At 34.8% G+C, this 20,658-nt stretch overlaps 1 protein-coding gene across 1 annotated transcript; it reads right to left on the bottom strand.

Annotated features, from left to right (window-relative positions):
* Nucleotides 1-1,722: 1,722 nt before the first annotated feature.
* On the bottom strand, nucleotides 1,723-4,361 carry LOC114301049 (WAT1-related protein At1g43650). Its single transcript, XM_028245952.2, has 7 exons — nucleotides 3,923-4,361; nucleotides 3,764-3,826; nucleotides 3,518-3,634; nucleotides 3,013-3,250; nucleotides 2,529-2,687; nucleotides 2,237-2,388; nucleotides 1,723-2,117 (listed from the first exon to the last, which is right to left on the bottom strand). Exons 1-7 carry the CDS (start codon nucleotides 4,129-4,131, stop codon nucleotides 1,976-1,978), a joined length of 1,080 nt encoding a protein of 359 aa, XP_028101753.2. The 5' UTR covers nucleotides 4,132-4,361; the 3' UTR covers nucleotides 1,723-1,975.
* Nucleotides 4,362-20,658: the final 16,297 nt, after the last annotated feature.

The following is a 20,658-nucleotide window of genomic DNA, read 5'->3' as shown; positions in this document are numbered from 1 at the left end:
CATTTTTTTATTCAAATTAAGTTATGTTACTATTTTAGCTTAAATAACTATCCATGGTTATTTGGTATTCCCTATACTCTTGGCATAATATTTCTCACTCTGCTGTGTGCTTATAGCTGTTACCCTTTCAGGTTACGAGATGCGAGGGAGACCTATAACCTCACGTAGTGGAACCCGCACGAGAATTTGATATTGAACCATTATTTTGTTTTTGTTTATTTATTTATTTATTTAATTTTTGTTTCCTTTTGTTTTTACTCAGGGCCGGTCACTGAATAATAAAATAATAAAAACCCTATAGATGTATTTTCTCTTATTAATATAGTAAAATGAAGTAAATTTTTTGTTTAATTATTTTTATTTCCTTTTGCCTCCGCCTACGCTATTTAATTTGCCACGATTAGAATAAAGTAGTGAGTTACAATTCCAGCCCTAAGAATTTGGGTTGGGTCGTGACACTTTGTTATCAAGCAACATGAACACAAGAACGTGTGTAATCTTAACCATTGGGCTGCAACATACACCAAACCTTGCAATGAGATGGTTGATCACTACATGTAAAATCTCTTGCATGTTGTTCTCTATGTCCTGTTGTCTGCTTAAATGTAGATTGTTAGGATTTTTTTTACCTAGTCATAGCAGTACATTCTTTCTCCGTGGTATTCCCCATGTTTTTTTTCTCTAATTTATGGTGCCAGTGTGTTCTTTGGTATGTATTACTTGCAGATGGCTGTCAAATGGAAGGAATCATAAATGATGTCCTGGGGATTTGTCAAATTGATTGCATTCTGTTGATGGCTCACACAGAAATTGCATTTACTGAGTCTTGAGAGGCACCTTGAGGGATTTGGGTGGCATGCTATGTGGTTGAAAAATGGCTACGCTGGATATGATGACATTCTTTGCTGCCATCAAGGAAGCCAATGCTGTCAAAGACGAATCTACTTTAATCTAGGTCTTGTCTCCCCACCTGACAATGTAAATCATGAAAGCTTTTACTCATCTGTTATTTTTCCCAAAATTGTGTTGTGCTTATTTTTTAAATAAAAAATGGTCTGTACATGTGACAACTACCATTAGATATTGGTCTTCAGACAAGGAAAACACGTGCATTGCACGTGCACGGAGGTGCGTTGGCCACTAAAGAAGTGAATGACATTGAAGAACCACCATGGATGGCCATATGAGTCATTTCATGTGCTACATGATGTTAAGAGGCAATATTTTTTAGAAGGTTGTCTTTCCTATAACATTAAACTCAACTTTTCTGCGAGTTTTCATGCATTAGGATAATGTCGCTTACATGCACACTAACTGCCTTCAACTTGTGTTGCTAATTGGAGGAAATGAAGAGACAAGTGGTTTTGCTCTGTTTAGTTGTTTCAAAATCGAAATATTGCTCTGTTTTGTTGTTTTTGTAACTTTTTCAGCTCTTCCTCTGTACCTATCTTTGTGCTTCTATCATATGATTGTGTAATTTATGATTTTATCTTTCTTTATATTTAAATAAGTTCTTGTGTTTCTCCAAAAAAATAAAAATAAAAATAAAAAATAGTAACAGTGCCATCAATTAGACATTCTTTTTGTTTTGTCTTTTTGTCTATCTCAATTATAGTCATATGTGAAAATGACATAATAAAAGGGTTTTATTGAAGTAAGGAAATGAATATGCATGTATTAGTAGAAGTGAACAACAAGAGGGTGTTAGCATGTCAATGGATATCTGTTTAAATGTGCCTGTGATTATTATATATATAAGACATTTTCTTTTCTTTTTTCCTTGAATTCTCAGTAACCAATCAAAATGAAGGGTAGCTAAGGGTGGACCCTACAAGCTTCTTAATTCCAATTAGAAACCCTAGTGAGAAATATATATATATATATATATATTTTGTATGCCCCTAAAATTGGGAAATGTCTTTATCAAAGCCATTTGCAACAACCCCTATCCCACCATGCAATCAATCAGTCACTATTAGGCATTTTCCACTATGGTGTCCGATTTTTGTTCAACTTTCTCGGCTTTTCCTTCATCATTTTTCTCAGCTGTTCCTTCCTCGTGTTTTGCCCACAAGAATCCGTAGAGGCCACATATCAGCAGCACAGCACCGCAAGCGCTGCCACAACATTAAGATAAAATGACTCTCTCAATAATGTTAAAATTTACAAAGGCGTGTATGCATGCATCTGTGCACACACACACAGAGTTAACTAAGGGCAGATAAGGGGTACAAACCTTCCCCAATGAAGGGTTTCTTTCCACAGAATTGCTGATGAGAAGGCAGTAATGACAAGTGCTAAGGGAGTGAACACTGCTAGAAAAACAGGGCCTTTCTTCTCTATAATCCAAATCCGCAACCAGTAAGTAATCCCAGTTGAAACTAAACCCTGCCCCATTTTCATCAAACAGAGTCGATTTCAAATGTTAGAATCCATTTTGGTCAATTAAACTACAATTAATGGTGGGAGCCTCGTGTACTGGTACTACCTCTTTTTATACAATTGCAAAAAAGATGGAAGAAACTTACACAATAGATGATGGAAAGGAGATTAACATCCCATCCAAGCTTCCATGAGGATAGATTTCTCTCCGCAGCAACTGCCCAAATTGCTGACTGTATGCTGCTAAAGAAGGTTTGTAGGGTTGTTAGTCGTAGTAGTGCTGGATATTCCTTCACAATGGGACCCTGAATGAAACATATCAACATAGTGTTTGATGACTAAGCCATACACAAATAATAGTAAGAATAATCAATCACAGAGAAAAAAGCACGTAACAGATTTGTGTGGGTTAGCTTAATTATCTATGTTTACTGCTGAATGTGGATAGTTGTGTAGATAACAATATATGTGTTAGGTTTACATAAAAAATTACTGTAATAACCTTAGTACCCTTGGTTGGATTTTGTGACCCTAGTGTACAATACTAATGACACTCCACAAACCCAACAGTAAGGAACTGAAAGAAAGCTGATCAACCCATTTGATTGAGAGAGAGAGAGAGAGAGGAACCTGCATAATAATCCACAAAGACCATGCTATGTTGGATGAGATTGCTGCAAGTGAGCCTTTTAACCAGTCCCCTTTGGAATAGCACTCTGTAGATGATGGGACTGAATTCTCCTTGTGGCTAACTGAATATATTGGAGGTCCTTTAAGAAAAACAAATGCCAATGCTCCCAAAAGACTGATCACAGTACCCACAATCTTGGCTAATCCATGCCTTTTTTTTATGGAAATGCTTTCCATCCTGAAATGCCCAATCACAAAATTCTTTTATTCATTTCTTGAAGGAAAAAAAAAAGAGCCCACCTTTCGAAAAAGTTAGGGAGCTAGAAAAGTGTCCGAAAAGTGGGTAAAAAAGCTTGTGATGCAAATTCAAACTTTGTATGATATGGGCCACACCTAGAATGAATTTGGTCAACACACTTCATTTTCTAAAAATTTATGGGGCTCCATAACATTGTTGATTTTTGTTAAAATTTGATGATGACGTATAGATTCTCATTTCTTGTACCTTAAGAAAACAGCCATGATAAAGGTAAAAGCAGGAACTATATTGGTGATGGCCACAGCGAAAGTTGCAGAGGTGTAATTCATCGACAAAGAGTCGAGATTTAAACTCAGAGTAATCCTGAAACAAACGAAGCATAATATACAAGTTTCATGATTATTTATGTGTTATTATTATATTAATTCACTTGCTAAACACTTTAAAGTTAGTCCAACATTGGAGCAAGTAGTTGATCATGTCCATACATACCCACATAAAGACACAAAGAAGATCTTGCAAAGTAAGTTCAGTGATAGGGAAGCTGACTTATTACTGCATATTCATAAAACAAATCAGCAAATAAAAAAAAAAAAAAAAAAAAAATTAATGGCCATAGGCTGCAAAAGTGAAAATTGTTTGGGGGGTGACCTTTCGAAGAAGTAAGCGAAGGGAGCTAAGGATAGTGCGGCAAAAGCTTGGCGATATGCAACAAACACATAAGGGTTCATTCCTTTAGAAATAACTGCTTTTGCAAACAAGGACCTGCCCGCATACATAATTTGGATAAGTAGGACCCCAATAAAAGGTTTGTTACTCTTCATGATGTTCATCAGATCATAACCTAGTGAACACCTCATGCTTTGCACCAACCTTTGGTTTCCTCTGAAGCTCTCTGACTACAATGCCAAGCTCTTCTATTTATAGATAGACCTTGCACTCTTAGTTATGCCTTAAAGATTTCAGAAAAATGTTACATGGAGTGGTGGTATATAGTGAGAATATTTAATAGGGCTTCTTGGAAAAGCATTTTTTACCTTCGAAAAAACTAATTATATGTCTCCAAACTTTGCTAAAAACTTTGATATTTCTGACCAATCATATTGCATTTCTTTCTTTATAAATCTCTACACATAGTCTGCTAGAAAATGTGATCTAATAGTTATATGTCACTAGCTCTCTCTTATTGGCTCTGCTTGTTTGCTGTTGGTACACTATGGAAACCACCAAGAAGGATTCAAGTACTTGGTGTTTATGGAATCAATAATACAAGTATGGCATACAATTTTTAATTGGGAGAGAGATAATAAAAAATGCATTGACATAAGGTTGGTTCATTGGTTCTTTTGAGAAATATTGTATTATGCAAAGGGAGAGTGAGTCACTCAACACTCAACCAATGTCTCAATTTTTGGTTACTGAAATGGATGACTGGATGTTCACCTAAAGGAAATAACATCTCAAATTGCAATCATAGAAATAGAGGGCCACATTTCATCACATTCCACCAAATACAGGGCCACATTTCATCACATTCCACCAAATACAGAGCCACATTTCATCACATTCCACCAAAGTAAAATTAGGGTTTAGGGTAACCATTCATTTAGTTCTCTTTTAGAGAAAGGATAATGGTGACTTTTATGTGTAAGGCCAGCCACATGCCCACTTAAACAAATGGGTTTGTTGGAGGATCTTTGTGGGTATATTCTACAACATAAAGGATTTGATTGCATACACAATCATCTCTCCAATTCCTTCCTATTCTAACGGTAAAATGCACTGTTCGTTATGATTCAGTCCAACAGTCATTTTTTATGGATTTGTTTTCTTGGATTTTACGTTCAAAAGACGTCTCTAAAATAGAAGTGCCTATGTCAACGGATACGTTGTCCCTTGATGTAGACATCTGAAAGTGTTGTTAGCTATGACCTAATTTAACAATTGGCCTCACATGTTGTCTTTTTGGGTTCTAAGCCTAAAAATGCTTCAAAGATAGAGGTGTCATGCACCATTTGATCCTCGCGCTAGACACAAACTTGGTTTGATACCAACGTAATTGAGCATGGCCAACTTCCATATGAAAATATTGTCTATTATGGCCCAACTCAACAAGGAGCCTCCCAACCACTTTGGATTCCAAGCTCAAAAAGTGCCCTCAAGATTCAAGAAAGAAGCCAACTGCACCATTATAAGTCCATTATGAACATCATCGGTATTTGATGTAGAATGCCAAGAATAGCATTAATTTTTTGTGGTTGTTTCCATGTCATCACTCCTAAATGATCTTTAAACTAGCGTGCCTGAGCCATGGACAGACATGTATACCGACCTTGCATAAAAGAACAACAGTTTGAAGTATACATTTTGCTTAGAAACTTATACAAATGTAAGTTCTTTAAAGTTTAAATTACTATTTATCTGTTTGGCCTTGAGGTCACGAAGGCAGTGAACCAAATGAAGTACCCCTTTATGATCTCTCACATTGGAGTACTTTTCTATTTCCTTTAGTCTGACAATACCTGCACAATAGGTATCGTCTACCAAAAAAAAAAAAAGAAGATTAACATTCTATCCAAGCCAAGACTGTAAGACAAGCGAACTAGCCCTAAGCCCAAAAGGCCCTCCTAAACAAACGTGCCATCATTATTTTATAATATACCTTGCTTAAAAGTATTGTCCGCTGTGGCCTTACTCAACAGTTCGCATCATGTGTAGATCAAAAAAAAAAAAACTTATTTTTCGGACTTTTTTTTTTGTTTTTTTTTTTTAATTTTTTTTCAAATTTGAGTTATTTTTTTTCTTTTTCGAGAGAGAGAGAGAGAGAGAGAGAGAGAGAGAGAGAGAGAGAGTCTGGTTTAGTTTAGTTTTGTTTTTGGTTTGGTTTCTGTGTTTTTTCAGATTTGTTACTTGTTTGGCTTTGTACCTGCTTTGTTGTTTTCTTTCTTTCCTATGTGTTGGTGTATTTGGAAGACTAAGGCTGTGTTTGATTGGAAAATTTGAGGAGGGATTTGAAAAGGGAAAAGGAAATGTAATCCCATTTTTGTTTGGTTATAATAAAAAATATATAGGAAAAGAAAGGGATTGAGAAATAAATTAAAAAATAGGAGAGCCTTCTAGAACATCAATTCTTTTTTATATTTGTGAGAAAAGACCTGGTAAAAGTGAGAGGAAAAATTTATGAGGGAGAGAGAGTTTCATTGTTTATGGCTTCTCGCAGGAGACCATTCATGAGTAGCTTCAAAAAACCATCACTGACGAGTTTTGAAGATCTAACTGTGATAACCCTTGTCCGTGTTATGCTAATTAATCCTGATTATGATTGTGATTATGTGTTTGATATGATTTCGAGTGCCATTTATATGAATATATGTAGTTTTGAATTTCTATCTGTTCACCGTAGGAAAATCTGTTTGATTATCTGCTTTAGAATTTAAATTGAAGGCCCTATCGGCCACAGAACCCGAAATTGATTACGCCATTGTGATTAGCGTAATTTTTAGAGCCTATGGTGAAATTTAATCAAAAATTAATTCGGATCAAATTAAATAGATTAAATTGATGAAATAGTGCTCAATTAATTAGTGTTAATGAAGTGTAATTAAAAAGAGCCTATAAAAAGGCTCATTTTCACTCAATTTCCCTCTTTTATTCAATTTGGTTGAGAATACTCTAAGGAAAGGGAGAGAGGGTCGGCTAGAGAGAGAGAGAGAGGAGGAAAGCCATTGAAGAATTGAGTAAGAAACTTGAGTAACTTGAAGACCAACTCAATAATCAACCATAATTTAGGAGAGTTGAGCTCCTAGGTGAGTAATCGGTTATGAATTCATAAGTTTAATATTTTAATTTTGTGAATTCAAGGCTTGATGGTGATCAACAACATGACTTGAGTTGAATTTGTTGAATATGGAGCTTGTATGCACATGCATGTGTATAATTACCATGAACTACCATATAGTTGCATATTTGAAGGTGAAGCATGTTAATCATGATGAAATTGAGATCAATGTGTGCATGCATGTGGTAATTTGTTATGAGTTCTCATGTTTGTGGTTAAGACATGTTGATTGGGTTAAATTGGAAGTCATTTAAGACATGCATCCATGAAAAAGAGACTGTGGACTCAACTACATGTTTTGGAGATGAATTTGGCAAGAATTGTATGAGTATGAAATTGATCCATGGGAATTGAACTTCAAAATGTTGTAATTTAGCATTTGAATCATGTTAGAAGGTTTGCATGTGAAGTATAAGTCGTGATATGTAAGTTATTTGAGTTTGAATGCAAGTTTGAGCCTTAAGAACGGTTCTGGAAAACTCAGAATTTGGCATGTCCGCTCGAGCGGGGGAAAGCGCCACTCGAGCGTGAAATGCAAGCTCCTAGCAGTTTTGCAGTTAGTGATGTATGCTCGAGCGGGGAGCTATGTAGAGTGACTTTCAGCTCGAACGTCCGAATTCACGCTCGAGCGTAAAAATAAGGCAACCAGTATTTTTGTCGACCATAGGAGTCCACTCGAGCGGCAAAAGCCACGCTCGAGCGGGGATCCCTGTTTCAGACATTTTGAAAAGTGATTTTATGATTTGTTTTCTGTTCTCTTTCATTTCTACGCACTCTTAGGCATGCATTGAGCATTGTGAATGAGTTAAAATGATAAGAAAGAAGCCTAAGAGGAATGTATGAATTAAGAACAGATTGAATCGTTTGTGACCCATATGTGTTATGTAATGTGTAGGGTTGAGTTCAAGGGAAAATCGACCAGTAGAACACTGTGAGTAATATCTTAGTAAAGATATTTTCAAGTATGTTGCTTTCCAAATGCTATTTCTGTATAAGCTTCATGGATTTGTTGATTTGAAATATGAATGAGTATTCTATATGCCTAATTTTGTATAAGGCCGTTTAATACGTTTGATATATTTGAATTGGGCCTAAGGCCGTTTGCCGTTTATCGTTTACCGTTTACCGTTTGCCATTCGCTGTTTATTGTTAATGTGTTTGATATAATTGAATTGGGCCAAAGGTCGTCGGATATGAATGAGTGGGCCAAAGGCTGTCAGACATGAATGAGTGGGCCAAAGGCCGTTGGACATGAATGAGTGGGCCAAAGGCCGTCGGACATGAATGATTGGGCCAAAGGCCGTCGGACATGAATGCAAAGGTGGGCCAAAGACGGTTTGAATATGTCATTTGATATGTTGGAATACCTTGATGGGCCAAAGGCCGTTTGAATGAAAGGGATCATGATCATGAATATGAAATATACATGGATACGAATATAAAGAGAATGGGCCCGAGGCCGTTTGATACGCCTGGTATGTTTGAATTGGGCCCGAGGCTGTTTGATGTGTTCGAATTGGACCAAAGGTCGTTTGGAATAAAGAGTTGGTTGGACCAAAGGTCGTTTCGTATAGATGGGCCTGAGGTCGTATTGTTTTATATAAGAATTGGACCTGCGGTCATTTTGCATATGGACATGATGTGTTGGACCTAAGGTCGTTTTGCTTTGTTGAGATTTGTAAATCTGGTGTGAATGAGAATAGTGGTTCAAATATGTACATTATAAGTATGATTCATTTATGAACGAATCTCATTCATTAACCTCTTTATTTTGATATTATCCACTGGGCGTTAGCTCACTCTCATTCATATGTATGTAGGTGAGCAAAGGGACGTTCAACCCCAGCCTTAGTGGAGTTTAAGAAAGGAACCTGAGTTTTGTGAAGTCAGCCAGGTGCCTCACGTAAGAGGCTTTGGTTATGGACTTTTGTATTCCTTTTTGCTATTTCTTTTGGTCATGATAGACCGTTTATGTGTATAAGCTTTTGGTTTAGCTGACTATGTGTTTAAATGATCCTGGATATGCATGATGTTGACTACTGATATGTGGTGTGAGTTATTATTAAGTATATATGAAATGTTTTGATATGCCATGTAAGTAAAGCTCATTGGACAAAATTATTAAGTCTGCTTCCGTTTGGCCCCTTAACTCTGATGGAGTATATTCTAATCTAATTTGAGGCCGTAGGTAATCTCATGATTACCTACGGTTATGACCTTAATCTATAGGGGCGGGTTCGGGTCATGACACTAACTCCAGTAGCAAACTCTAATTTGTAGTATCATTTAGCAAACCCTTCCAATCAGGGATCATCATTTGCTTCAATCGGTAATCTTCAATCAATGAACTCGATTGAAGATTTATTGCCTGGAATTTTTGATCAGGTATTTGTGCTCCTCTTTCATTTTCTCTTACATTCTTATCAAACTCAGATTTATATTGATTTCCATGGATTTGTTTATTTATGTTCAAGCTACTTTACAATTTGCTTCGAAGTGAAATTGCAAATCTAACTCTGGTAGCAATCTTTGATTCGTAGCATCATTCAGCAAATCGTTCCAATCGGGGATCATCATCTACTTCAATTGGTAATCTTCAATCACTGAACTCAATTGATAATTCATTGCCCGAAAATTTTGATTAGGTATTTGTGCCCCTCTTTCGTTTTCTCTTCTCCTCTCATCAAACTCAGATCTATTTTGAAAATTCCATACACACACACGCACCTATATATGTTTTATTATGAATCAGAGATTATAGATACATGGATTTGTTTATCTATGTTCAAGCTACTTTGCAATTTTTTCTTTGAAGTAAAATTGCAGAAACCCTGTTTGTTTTCTAAGTAGTTGGATGATTTAATATCTTCTTTTCACTTTGCATGAGATTAAATTGGATTTACATTTTTTATTTGTTTTATTTTGTCTATTTATATGTTTGTTTGTTAAGACAATTTGCTTGTTATCGTCTATAGATGTGTGCCTATTTGGTTTATTTTACTTTCTTTTGTTTTGTGTTTTTTTTTCTCATGATTTCAAGCTTTATAAATTAACCTTTTCATTCTCGTGAAATGTTTGATTGAATGTTTATTTGAAATGTGAGCTTTTGGATGGTCTGTTGTATTGGATTAAATTAGTTTTGGGTAATATGAGTATAGATTATCTCAGATGAATTTGTAGGACAGTAGAAGTGGTGTATGATGGAAACAGTCCTATATTTGGTACATGTTAACTTCTAGCAAAGTATTTGTTTTAGTATTATTTAAATTAAAAGGGGTAGACTCTATTGCGCGTTAAATTAGTTGATTGGGAAAACAGGTTTGAAGCATTGTACCCAAATGGGTTGTCATTTTGAGTGTTGCCTACTCTCTGAACTTTTTGATGTATTATTTCAATTATGGAACATTATTAACAAGTGGATGTGATTTTTTATTTTAAAAAATTGTAGATACATGATCAAGAGGAGTGGGAAAAGTATAGAAAGTGGGTAGCCACTTGTGTAGCTATGTATGCTTCATATGCTGTCAGCCTTGTCTAAATTCTTCATTGTCGTGATCATATAAGGAAGTCAATTTCAGAACAAGGAGATTATGAAAGATATGTCCTAATTAAATAGTTAACAACTTTGGAAGATGCAGATTCTTGTAGCCAGTTACGCATGAGCAAAGATGTGTTTGCCACACTAGTTAGCATGCTTAAAAGAACTCAGTTTCTTAGAGACAATCCTCAAACTAAAGTAGAAGAACAAGTTGCGAAATTGCTTCATATAATTGGCAATAATTTAAGGAATTGTACAATCAAGTTCTTTTACAAACGATTAGGTATTAGTCAACATTTTTATCAAATTCTTAAAGCCATTATATCATTGGAAGATGTCTTTTTAAAGCAACCTGATGGATTCGACTGCCCTCCAGAGATTAGAAACAATCCCAAGTATTGGCCTTATTTTAAGGTAGTTACATGAATGCAATTAGGGTATATAATATTATATGTTTGGATACAAATAATGAATTTTTACAAGATTGTGTTGGTGCGATTGATGGTACACATTTTCGTGTAAGAGTGCTGAACAAGGATGCACAAAGGTATCGAGGACGAAAATGCTATCCGACTCAAAATGCTTTGGTTGCATGTTCTTTTGATTTAAAGTTTACATATATCCTTCCGGGATGAGAAGGGCTTACTTCAGACTTGAGAATATTAGATAATGCATTAATAAGAGAAATGGATAAATTGATCGTTCCTCAAGGTGATCACTAAACGTGTATATATGCTGATGAATATCGATCTTTTTTTTTTTTTTTTAATTTCAAACTAATATCATTTAATTACTTGTTGGTCCTAGGGAAATATTACTTAGTAGATGTAGGATTTCAACTAAAAACTGGGTTCCTTGCTCCATATAGAAGTACTCGTTACCATTTGAAGGAGTATAGTGTTCATTAACCAGAAAATTCTCGAGAGCTTTTCAACCTTTGTCATGCATCTTTGCGAAATGCAATTGAAAGAGCCTTTGGTGTCCTAAAGAAAAGGTTTCCAATTTAAGAAGTGGGACAGAGACATATTATGATGTTGACACTCAAGTAGATATTATTTTGGCCTGTTGTATTTTGCACAACTACCTTATGGGTATTGATCCCAATGAAAGTCTTATTGAGGAGGTTGATACAGAGCTTAGAAAACTAACATGGCTAGATCAAGTTTAGCTGAAGAATGTAGGGAATGAGAATTGTTCAGGGAACAAATAACTACTGACATGTGGAGGGATTATGATATAAATCTTCAATGACAATCAAATTATAATATAGATCCTGGAAAATAGAGAGGGGCTGGGAGGGTTATTTGATGTTCTTGTTCTTGTGATGTACCCATTATGTACTTATTTGCTTTACATCAATATTATCTTTTTCTTTTGCTGATAAAACAAAAAATTGACAGGTTAATTATTATTATTTGAATGTTATCTTGGAATGAATTATATTTTAATTTGTTATTGTATTATGTGAAACATTGCATTTGTTTAGGTGATAATTTGCTACTAGCTATGCTCTTCTTCCAATATGTTTTATGGCATTTTTGAGTATAGGTGGAAGGTGACCAAGAATGCTCGGTAGAAATTGACAAGAAACATTTGAAATGGAATAATCAAATGGATGTTGTTCTTATTTACTCACTCTTGGACCAAATGCTCAAAGGGCAAAAAATTGGTGGTAGTTTTACATCATCTGCTTATAGAGCTGCAAGCAATGCAGTGAGTACCAAGGTTAGCGTACATTGTGATTCCAGTCATGTAAGGAATCGGTTGAAGACTTTGAAAAGGAATCTTGCAATGGCTAAAAATATGTTAACAACTGGTAGTGGATTTGGATATAATCATTCAACACAACTGATTGAAGCTATAGCAGGTGTATGGGCAGCTTACCTCAAGGTATATCTAATTGCAAGATTGATGTAGTTCTGTACTAGAAAATTAAAATATTTATTTATCATTATTTAATATAATATTATATATGCTATTCTCTACAGGCAAAGCCTAAAGTTTCTCATTTTCAACATGCTTTGATTCAAAACTTTCAAAAGTTATGCGAACTCTTCGAAAAGGATTGAGCAACTGGGAGTCTTGCTGTAGGTCTAAAAGAAAAGCGACTTCGTTGGGCTAGGCAACAAATTCTTTTGGATGATGAAAATTCTGATCAGACAGAGTCACTCTTAGAGAATTTTGATGGGATTGGAACTCAAGATGATCAAACTGCTGAAGTATCTTGTTCCTCTAACTCAAAGAAAAGAAAGAATAAATCAGGTGGTATTTTGAGTGAGGAAATGGGGTTAATTAAGGATGGCCTAGATGTAGTTGTAGCAGCACTTGATCGTGGTAACCTTTGAAACTACACAAACGGACAATTATTTGAGAAGAATGAGAAGGTTAGTGGCCTGAGTGATGCTTCTCGAATGAAGGTGTATCAAGTTTGCGCTAAAGAAGTGAGTGATGCTCGAGCGTACCTAGAATGCCCTATTGAACGCCGAGGTCTTTGGTTGTCTATTAAATTTGGATCTTCAATCTTTGATGCATAATACTATTTTTCTTTCTTTGGTACTTTTTATTTGAAGTTTTCAGGGATTTGGTGAACCTATGAAAATATCATTAGGCTTGGATTTTTTTGTATGTAGACTTTCTTAGTTGCTTGCTGCACTTGAATGGTAGATTCAGGGCATGTATGTGTCCTTGAGATTCCAAATGGTCTCTGTTGCTTAATGGCCTCTGTTGCACTTCTTTATGATATTATGAATGTGAATGCTATGTACTACTTATCAAGTTCTATTTTAATATTGATTTTTTTTTTTTGAATGCTTGTGAGATTATTATGATCAAATTATGTATCTTTAACACTGATTAATGCTTTAATAATATTAACTTGATCATCATTATGTTAATTTTAAATAGGAACTCTTGGAATCATGAACTAATCCAAAACAAAACTATTTTTTTGTTTTGGTTTTGGTCTAGTTTTATAGGGGTTAGCTGTTCAATTTGGTTCTTAAAATCATAAAATCAATAGACTATTTGATTTGGTATTCAAAAACTTGTTTTCAACTTTTTCTTTTCTCTAAAATATTAATTAGGTGAAGGAAATAAAAAATACTTATCATTTTTATACAATTTTATTTTTTGGGAGGCTATAAATAATTTTTAAATTTTTTTTAAAAAAATTGATTTTTATTTTTATCAAATTAATTTTTTATTTTTCTTATTTTTAAACATTGAAACTTTTTCCTGAAAAACAAATAGCACTTTGATCATGTACACCCTTATTTTTTGTTATTGCAATTCACGACTACAATTCTATGTGTGATGATGGGCAATGAGAGAGTTCTTGAGAAATGATTTCTTTTCCTTCTTCGATTTCTAACTCAACCAAACATAGTTGGGATTTGGAATCTTATTAATTCTTCCTCCTTTTCCTTTCATTTCCATTTCTCTTCCCAAATCCCCCAACGAAACACAGTATATAGAGCACAAACAAGATTAAGAACACTGAGATACTGGAAAAAAAAAGAAAAAAAAAAGATTTGGAATTGAGCAAAAATAGTTTTGCCTAAGTGTGTCAATTTTGTTATACAAAATAAAATTCGATTTTGTTCACTACTTTTACAATGAAACAACTTCCTGAAATCCATTGTTTTAAGTGGCTTACAAACAAGAGATAGACTCAACAGAAAACCAAATCAAAAAGTGTGTAACGTTGTCCATCTTAATACGCACATTTCCTTGATAGTTCTATTTCATTTTATAGCAGCTAAAAAGATTCTCATTAGGCTTCCTAATATCAAAATGTGAGAAGAGGACTGATAAGGATTAGAAAAGTACAAGTTTATTATATAAAATAATAATAAAAAAATAACTGCAATTGATGGATACAATTACAGTAATGTTATAAATTCAAAAAAATTACTCACAATTTACTCAGAAATCAATATATGATCTAGATTTAATCTAAATATAAGATCTGTTAGAAAATAATGATCTTTTGTCAATTTTAATTTGAGATTAAAGTGGGACCCAACTGCCGGTTGAGATGGGTTTGAGTGGGTTTGCATTTTCTTAAGTGATAAGATTACAATACAAAAATAATGAGCCGAAACCATTGGGTTGTGAATGAGAATTATCTCATAAAATGGGTATTAATAAAAGTTGGGCTTATATTTGAACTTAGTCATGGTTTGGACTAGGCGTAGGCCAGTGCTTGTGCATGTGCTAGGTTTGGTCTTGAACTTGGACTTGGATCTAGTTTTGAGTTTGAGTTGAGCTGTGTTGAGCTTGTGCATGTGTTTGAGATTGAGCTTAGATTGGATTGTGACCCAACATCCGTATCTATTTTGTGACCCATCTAGTTGATTTATTCAGTAGCATTATATATATATATATATATTTATTTATTTTTATATATAATGCAAAGAAGGTTTTCAACCTTTGTAACTCTAGCCCTAATGGCTAGAATTGATTGCCTTGGTTAATGGCATTTGATGGCCCTCATGATGATAGCCTTCATAGCTAGGGATTCTCATACTTGTATAAATAGAGACATTTCTCCTCCAACTTAGTAGGATGTTTTTAGAGAGGCTTTTTATGATAGAGAATGGTGATTTTTGAGATGAAGTTGGAGATGTTTCTTACATCAAAGGAAAATTCAAAGAAATTTTCTTATATCTTTTTTTGTTAGCCCCTTCTTTGATTCTTGTTAATGAGATAGTACTTCCATTTTCAAGTTCGCTGAAACTATTCAAAAGGTGCTTTTGCATTAGCTGGTTTTGACCATCCTATCTTGAGAAACAGACGCTGGCGTTCGTCTAGCACCCATTGGTGAGGCGGCAAATTTGTTTTAAGGAAACTGTGTATACCACAGGTTTTGGTTTGCATCCCTTATCTTTTGTTTTTCAAACTTTTAGATTTAATCTATTTGTTATATATTATTTTTGTATGTGTTAAAGATTGGCTCTGATTCACCAAAGTCAACAATGGTTGCTGATTGAAGACAAATGAAGGAGTTGAAGATTTGGGCTAAAGATTCAGCCGAGCTACTCCATGGTAGGGTGGTTGATCTTCAGATCTAGTTAGTGGTTTCCATAAATGATGTCGGTGGCCCGTCGATGGCTATGAAGACTTTAGCTCTCCCATTGTATCTATAAATGGGTAGTGAATGAGAGGGGTTCAAGTGTGGCAATCAGAAGAGAGTGTAATCATAGTGTAAGCAACAGAAAAAGTGTGAGTGTGAGTGAGAGTGTTGTCTCCTCTTCTTCTATTGTTATAATCTTTGTATTTCTCTCCATAGAGTAAATCTACTGGTTGTGGATGTGGGTGCATTGCTGAACCATGCAAACCTTGTGTTTCTCTTTTCTATGTGTGTGTTTGGTGTTTGTTTTGGTTTCTCAAGCACAACAGTTGGTATCAGAGCATCGTTGTACCAAACAGAGCATCCATAACTCTATTTTCTGTAAATTGAAAAAATTCAAAGTTGTCAAAATCAACTTCTGAATATACGAGGAAGTCCGTTTTGACGCAAGGAGTCCAGATCCAGAAAGAACGACCAAAATAGAGGTCGGGGTGGCACACACGAGCCGGTCAAAGTTTGATGCATAATGTCAACTCTGTATCAGGTAATATACGCGCAGCGAGAGGAAGAAGACGGCGATCTATCTCCAAAACTTATACTTCAAATATTCATTTGGAGGAAAAGAATTAATAAGGGTAGCTCTGTCTAAGTGGTTAAGGTTCAACTCCTTTTTTTCTTTGCCTGAGTTCGAATACTTGTAGCAACAATTTGCAAATTATTTTTGCCAGACGGCCACATCACCACCACATGCCAGCCCAACCACTGCCACGTCTATACCACGTGGCCACCAAGTCATCGCCTCATGTTTGTTCCACGTCATCTAACACATCATCACTAGGCCAATCAAGACAGTGCCATCTCCACGTAGTTACCAAGTCATCGCTGTGTGTCTATGCCATGTCATCTGACACGTCATTTACTGGGCTAGTCCAGATGGTGCCACATGTCAGCTACGTCAGCAAACCACCACATCAACATCCCAATCAGTAGTTAACAGTATATTCTGTTTTGACAGAATAATCCCTCACGTAACGGAATATGTAAGAATATGAAGTTTTAGACAAACTAATTAATTTGTTAATAATAATATTAAGTCAATTAATAGTGATTATTAAATTATAACGATAGCGTCATAATTAATAATAATATTAAACTCCTTTAAATGAATTTATTTATCTTTCTGTGATCAAATTTCTGTATCTAAATACAGTTATGGAAACTAAATGAGTTAAACAAATAATAACTAAGTTAGTCAGAAGATAGTAGGGAACAAAACATCTAGTGAATAGGTTATATATACATTGATTTTATTTGTACAAAAAAAAAAAAAAAAAAAATCAAATCAGACTTTTGGATAGAGGATTCGGCCACCTTTCCTTCCCAACGAGGCATATGCTAAGGCACGCATACAAACACATTCAAGGCCTACCTTGTAGGTAATGTTTCCCAAGTCAAGAATAAGAAAATAGGAAAAAAAAAAAAAGAAATAAAATAAAATAAAAATTTGTCTCTACACTCCTATAAATATAACACTATTTCAGCCATTCCACTGCTACACACGGTTGAACTAGAGAAAGGAAGAGAGAAGAAAAGAAAGAAAAGAGGGAAAGAGGAGAGGGTGCTTGGTGGTCACTATTTTCAAACTAATCTTGAAGATAGTTTGTAAAAGCTCTTGAGGTAAAAATACTTTACCTCTATCCTCCCTTAGATATTCTTAATTGAATCTATATATTAAATATATACAAGGGTATGCATTGTTAATACATACATAGCAAGAATAGCTCAATGCATGTTTACATTTTGATAGAATGATAATTTCATGATTATATGATTTTCTATTCCTGCTTGCAAGCATATATTAAATGGTTTAGCTACTGATTTTATCTTCTTATGTGTTCAAATATTCTCTATTGTTTGAAATAATCTTTCATGGGGGTAAAATGAAATAAGGTTGGTAAACTTTTACTTGAAACTTATAGTTTCTTCACTGTTTCAAATTTTATTAGATAAAAATGCTCTAATAAATTGAAAATAACTTGTGTTTAAAATCTGTTTGTACTGGGAGTGTATATAGGTGTTCTATACAAGTGTAAAATTTTATAAAATCATTGGACACCATTTCCTTATAGAAGTAAATATTTGTCCTAAGTGTTGCTTTCAACATAGTAGAAACAGTGACTTCAAACAGGTCCCATTTTCTCTGAAAATGGTATTTTTCGGCACGACCACTTGTGATAGTTAGGTATAAGAGTTATCTTTCATTTTCCACCAATTTCACAAAATATGGATAAGTCTAAGAAGAGAAATTGTAGGTTTACTAAAATGCGACAGAATCTATCCAATTTTCTTAGCAAAATTATTTGACCATCTTCCATTGGTTTTCAGTTTTCAAGCTCTACTATAAATATGTTCTAAACTCAAATATCTAGCAATCCATTCTAACCATACCTCTTTTTAACATCGTTTGAGGCCCCTTTTTTTTATCTTTCAAACACAGATCACCCGTGCTGGAAGTTGCTGTACCTCATAGTCCCAAAAACCAGTTTTCTTCCAAATTTTATTTCTCTATTTTAAAATCATTTTTAGCACTGGTATTCTTCTCAAAATATTTTCCTAACTCAATGAGCTAGCACCAGTTAAAATATTGTAATAACTGAACTTCGTTTGGTATGGGTTTCATTATTTTTAGTCCGACCATACAATGCTAAAAACAAGAAGTGTGTGAAATTTTAAGAAATTTTGTGATGAATCCTAAGACATTCTATAATATTTATTTTGGTTTCCATACATGGTTGTGTTGTGCTATATAAACCTTATGTCACTGTAGTTTTCAAACTAAAACTCGCACATGCATCAAAATGTGAATTCGACAAAGTAAAGAAACACGAAATTGAACCGATGCATTAAAGTTTAAAAGTGACAGGGTGAGCCCGGTTTAGATTCTTGCGCAAGTGAGTTGTGAACCCTAACATGGAACGGGAAGGTGTTTCGGCTCTTATCAGTATAAGTGATATAAGGTTGGTGGTGCGGGTGTCACAACATAGACCGTTCCTTTGGAGCAGACCGTGATGTCAGGACTCGGGTACGTAACCTTGGTGTGTGGACATCTTTGGTAGTTACAACAAGTAATTTTTGAATATTTGACCAAGGAGGAGTTAGAATTGCTCGTGGCCATTGCTTAACGGTTGAGTGGAAATAGTGCTCCGCGGGGAGTTACTTAGATTTGCCTGATAAACTAAACCTATGTGAATTTAAAAGAAAAGTTGGCATTTTCCTTATGATGAATTACTGCTTTCACTTGCCATTGTTCTTATTATCTATTTTTATTATTTCAACTGAGAGCATTCCTGTTAAACGTTGCTTGTTACTCTGTTACTACACAGTATTCATTAATCTTGAGTATTATTATCGGGGTGGGTATTTGTGGATTGTAGTATCTTATTGAGCTCATTGCTCATTGGTATTCCCATCGCTCATTGGCGTTTTATGCTAGCTACCAAAGAAATCGAAGGAAACACCGAGGTCTTAGAAAGCGACATGCAACCTTGGTTAGCTTGAAGTGTGCCCAAGTTCCATGAAGCCTTTTTCTGAGTTTTCTAGTTTTTCTCTAGTTTTCTTTTTATATCTGTGTTTATCTTTCATGTACTAAGACTAAGCTTTAAGTTTGATTGGAGTTGTAATTTAAGGACTTTTAATTTTTGTGTTGTTAATTAATGGATGATGGTAAACCTGGTGACAACAATGATTAGAAGTTCTTAATTAAGAAAATTAATTTTTTAATTTTTAAACCTTATTATGATGTCCTCAAAATTTGAGGCGTCACAAAATATTCCTTTCTTGAAAAAATATTCTTTGACAAAGTTTTTGGTCAATTTTCGAGCCAATTTGAGGCTATTTTTAACATGGGAAGACTTGTTCCTAGCTAAATTGACTATTTCAAACGCAGTCGCGGATTTTTTTTTTTTTTTCCCTGAGATTCAGAGCTAAAGTTTGAGTGAAGCCTTCTAGAGCTTAGAATTTGTCTTGTTTTGGGCATTTCAAGCATCCGTTATTGTTTGTGATGGAGATTATTGAGAAGTCTCAATAGCAAAATCTATAAACACGAGATCAACTGAGTTTACAAGTAACCCTGCGACTACAAGCAACTCTCGACATTGGACTCCAGTGTTCCACGTTAAGTTTTAGGTAGAAAAGTTTGATGGAAGCAACAACTTTGGCATGTGGAAATGCGAAGTTAAAGACATGCTTGTCTAGATGAGCCTACATTTTACAATGGGAGACAAACCAGAGAGCTTGGACGAGTTAGAGTAGGAGAAAGTTAATCTCCTGGCTTGCAGCTCCATCCAACTTTGCCTTGCAAAAGAGGAGAAATACACTTTCACAAAATATAATACTACAAATGAGCTATAAAAGGAGCTAGAAGACAAGTTCATGACAAAGAGCATTGAGAATCGACTTTACCTGAATAATAGGTTCTTTTTTTTTCGACTACAAGAAAGGTATTTCGATAAACAAACACCTAAACAGTTTCAACAAAATTCTTGCTGATTTCAAGAACCTGGATGTCCAAATAGATAATAAATATAAAGCGTTGTTATTGTTGAATTCCTTGCCACACACATATGATCATCTCACCATCACTTTACTATATGGTAAATAAAAGATCAAGTATGTTAATGTTTCAAATGCCTTAGTGAAGAATGAGTTCAAAAGGAAAGATAAGTCTGCAAATAGGAACTTAACATTAGAGGCATTGACAGTCAGAGGCATGACGAATAATAGAAGATATACAGGACGGGAAAAGTCTCACTCAAAATCCAAAGAGAGATCATCAAACAGAAGACGCCTTGCAAAAGACGAGTGCGCCTATTGTCACCAAATGGGACACTGGATAAAAGATTGCCCAAACAAATACAAGAAAAAGGAAAATGTAAATGTTA

Source organism: Camellia sinensis, chromosome 3, assembly GCF_055761805.1.
Source record: "Camellia sinensis isolate YWXY chromosome 3, ASM5576180v1, whole genome shotgun sequence".
Lineage (NCBI taxonomy): Eukaryota > Viridiplantae > Streptophyta > Magnoliopsida > Ericales > Theaceae > Camellia > Camellia sinensis.
The sequence above is the reverse complement of the archived record's forward strand: the minus strand, read 5'-3'. Positions and strand labels throughout refer to the sequence as shown.

Coding starts and splice junctions, on each gene's coding strand:
- LOC114301049 (XM_028245952.2), bottom strand. CDS start 4,131: ATGAGGTGTTCACTAGGTTATGATCTGATGAACATCATGAAGAGTAAC. Junction 3,251..3,517: donor ATCATGGCTGTTTTCTTAAG/GTACAAGAAATG, acceptor TGGGCATTTCAG/GATGGAAAGCATTTCCATAA. Junction 2,118..2,236: donor GAAACCCTTCATTGGGGAAG/GTTTGTACCCCT, acceptor ATGTTGTGGCAG/CGCTTGCGGTGCTGTGCTGC.